At 37.5% G+C, this 1,833-nt stretch overlaps 1 protein-coding gene across 1 annotated transcript in view; it reads right to left on the reverse strand.

Moving 5' to 3' along the window:
• myt1lb (myelin transcription factor 1-like, b) overlaps positions 1-1,833 on the reverse strand; it is a gene marked incomplete at its 3' end in the record, with an annotated part of 141,494 nt that overhangs the window by 33,886 nt on the left and 105,775 nt on the right. Inside the window, exon 13 of the mRNA XM_016480462.1 lies at positions 1,096-1,349. Coding sequence (XP_016335948.1) covers positions 1,096-1,349 — 254 coding nt within the window. The remainder of the gene's footprint in view (positions 1-1,095; positions 1,350-1,833) is intronic.

The following is a 1,833-nucleotide window of genomic DNA, read 5'->3' on the forward strand; positions in this document are numbered from 1 at the left end:
CTGGATGAGTGTCTGTGCTTAATCTGAGGATATAGCTCCTATATCCCACACAAATAACATTCATTGTGTTCAGTACTGCTTTTTCTCCAATCTATCTTCAGACTGAGTGTTAGCAGGAGGTTGTGTCTTTAACTGGTATGCGTCAAAAACTCCCTTTGTTTTCTAGTATAATTGCTAGTATTTGTTTCACACAATGGTGAATAATATATATATATATATAAATAATAGAAATAAATAGTATATAATAGTAATAGTAATAGTTACTATTTATTACTATTAAGCAAATAGACTTACGATCCCACAGACTCCATCCTGAATGGTATTAAAAAAAAACAGTATATAATTTTGTGCCAGTGAGCGTCCAACTACACCACCATAGCATCAGCCACCTACTGCGGCATCCACCCAGAAACCATACAGAAACACTGCAGTAACCATCAAACATCGAAGCCTCTTTATTGTGAGTTTTGCATGGCAAAGCACATCTTACTCTTTCTTCAGAAACAGAGTCCAATGAGGACGAGAACCTCATGCAAATATGAAGTTATAAATGGAAAAACTGCACATACTGAGTCAAATTCTAATGCATGTCTGGCATTTACATTATCGGTTGATTAGAACAAGCTTTCTGATACCATTATAGACAAATGACTTGTGCATGTGCTGAACCTTTGTTTTATGTTATTAAACATTGGATTTATTTCAGAGTGATCTTATCATGGGCTTAATGCCTCTGCAGACACTATAGTCACCTTCAGAAGATTAACTGCCTGGATGATGCTTTTGTAGGCCAAATATATATTATATTATATTATATTATATTATATTATATTATATTATATTATATTATAGTATATTATAGTATATTATATTATATTATATTATATTATATTATATTATGTTATGTTTCTGTCATCTTGATATTAAATTGTTATTTCAGTGTTGACATCTCAGAGATGAGCTCTACTATATGCTTGGTCTCCAGATTAGTTATATATCAATAATTAATAATGTGTAATAAGGTAATGGATAATGATAAAGTAAAAATGTCTGAGCAAGTATAAAAGGGGCTTGATATTGTGGCCGTGTGTGTACCTGCGTGCAGATCTCCAGGGCTTTCCCGCTCAGGCTCTGGGGCATCTCTCTGCAGCGGGTGGAGAGGTTGAGGATGGCGGTAGCAGCCATGTGCGCCGCCTCCATGTCGTGTGTGTAGTCGAAGCTGCTCTTGCTGCAGGTGCTGCTGGCGCTGCTTGCTCCTCCTCCTCCTCCACAGCTCAGGCTGCTGCTGCTGGGCCCGTAGCTGCTGGTGGTGCTGCTCGCCGAACTGGAGCTCTTGCAGTAGCGCTTCACTGACGGGACACACAGAGCAGTGATTTTAACATAAGCCCTATATGTGCAGACGTATGGGACAGCTCACAAAATACACTTCTGGTCTACATTTTGTTGTATTAGTATTTAATTTCACAATTATTTGAAATTAAAACCAATGTGCTGTACAATCCATAAAACACAAGATATGGCACACACACACACACACACTGTCTGGTTTGCTATCCTTGTGGGGACTCTCCATATAGGCGTAACGGTTTTTCTACTGTACAGACCGTATATTCTATTGCCCTACACCAACCCTACCCCTAAACCTAACCCTCACAGGAAACTTTCTGCATTTTTAGATTTTCAAAAAAACTCATTCTGAATTATTTATAAACCTTTTGAATTACGGGGACACTGAAAATGTCCTCATAAATCACATTCTCATTGTAATACCTATGTCATACCCATGTTATTATACAAATTTGTGTCCTCATAAACCACATAAACATGCACACA

This window comes from Sinocyclocheilus anshuiensis, unplaced genomic scaffold (genome assembly GCF_001515605.1).
Source record: "Sinocyclocheilus anshuiensis isolate Anshui unplaced genomic scaffold, SAMN03320099.WGS_v1.1 scaffold161, whole genome shotgun sequence".
Lineage (NCBI taxonomy): Eukaryota > Metazoa > Chordata > Actinopteri > Cypriniformes > Cyprinidae > Sinocyclocheilus > Sinocyclocheilus anshuiensis.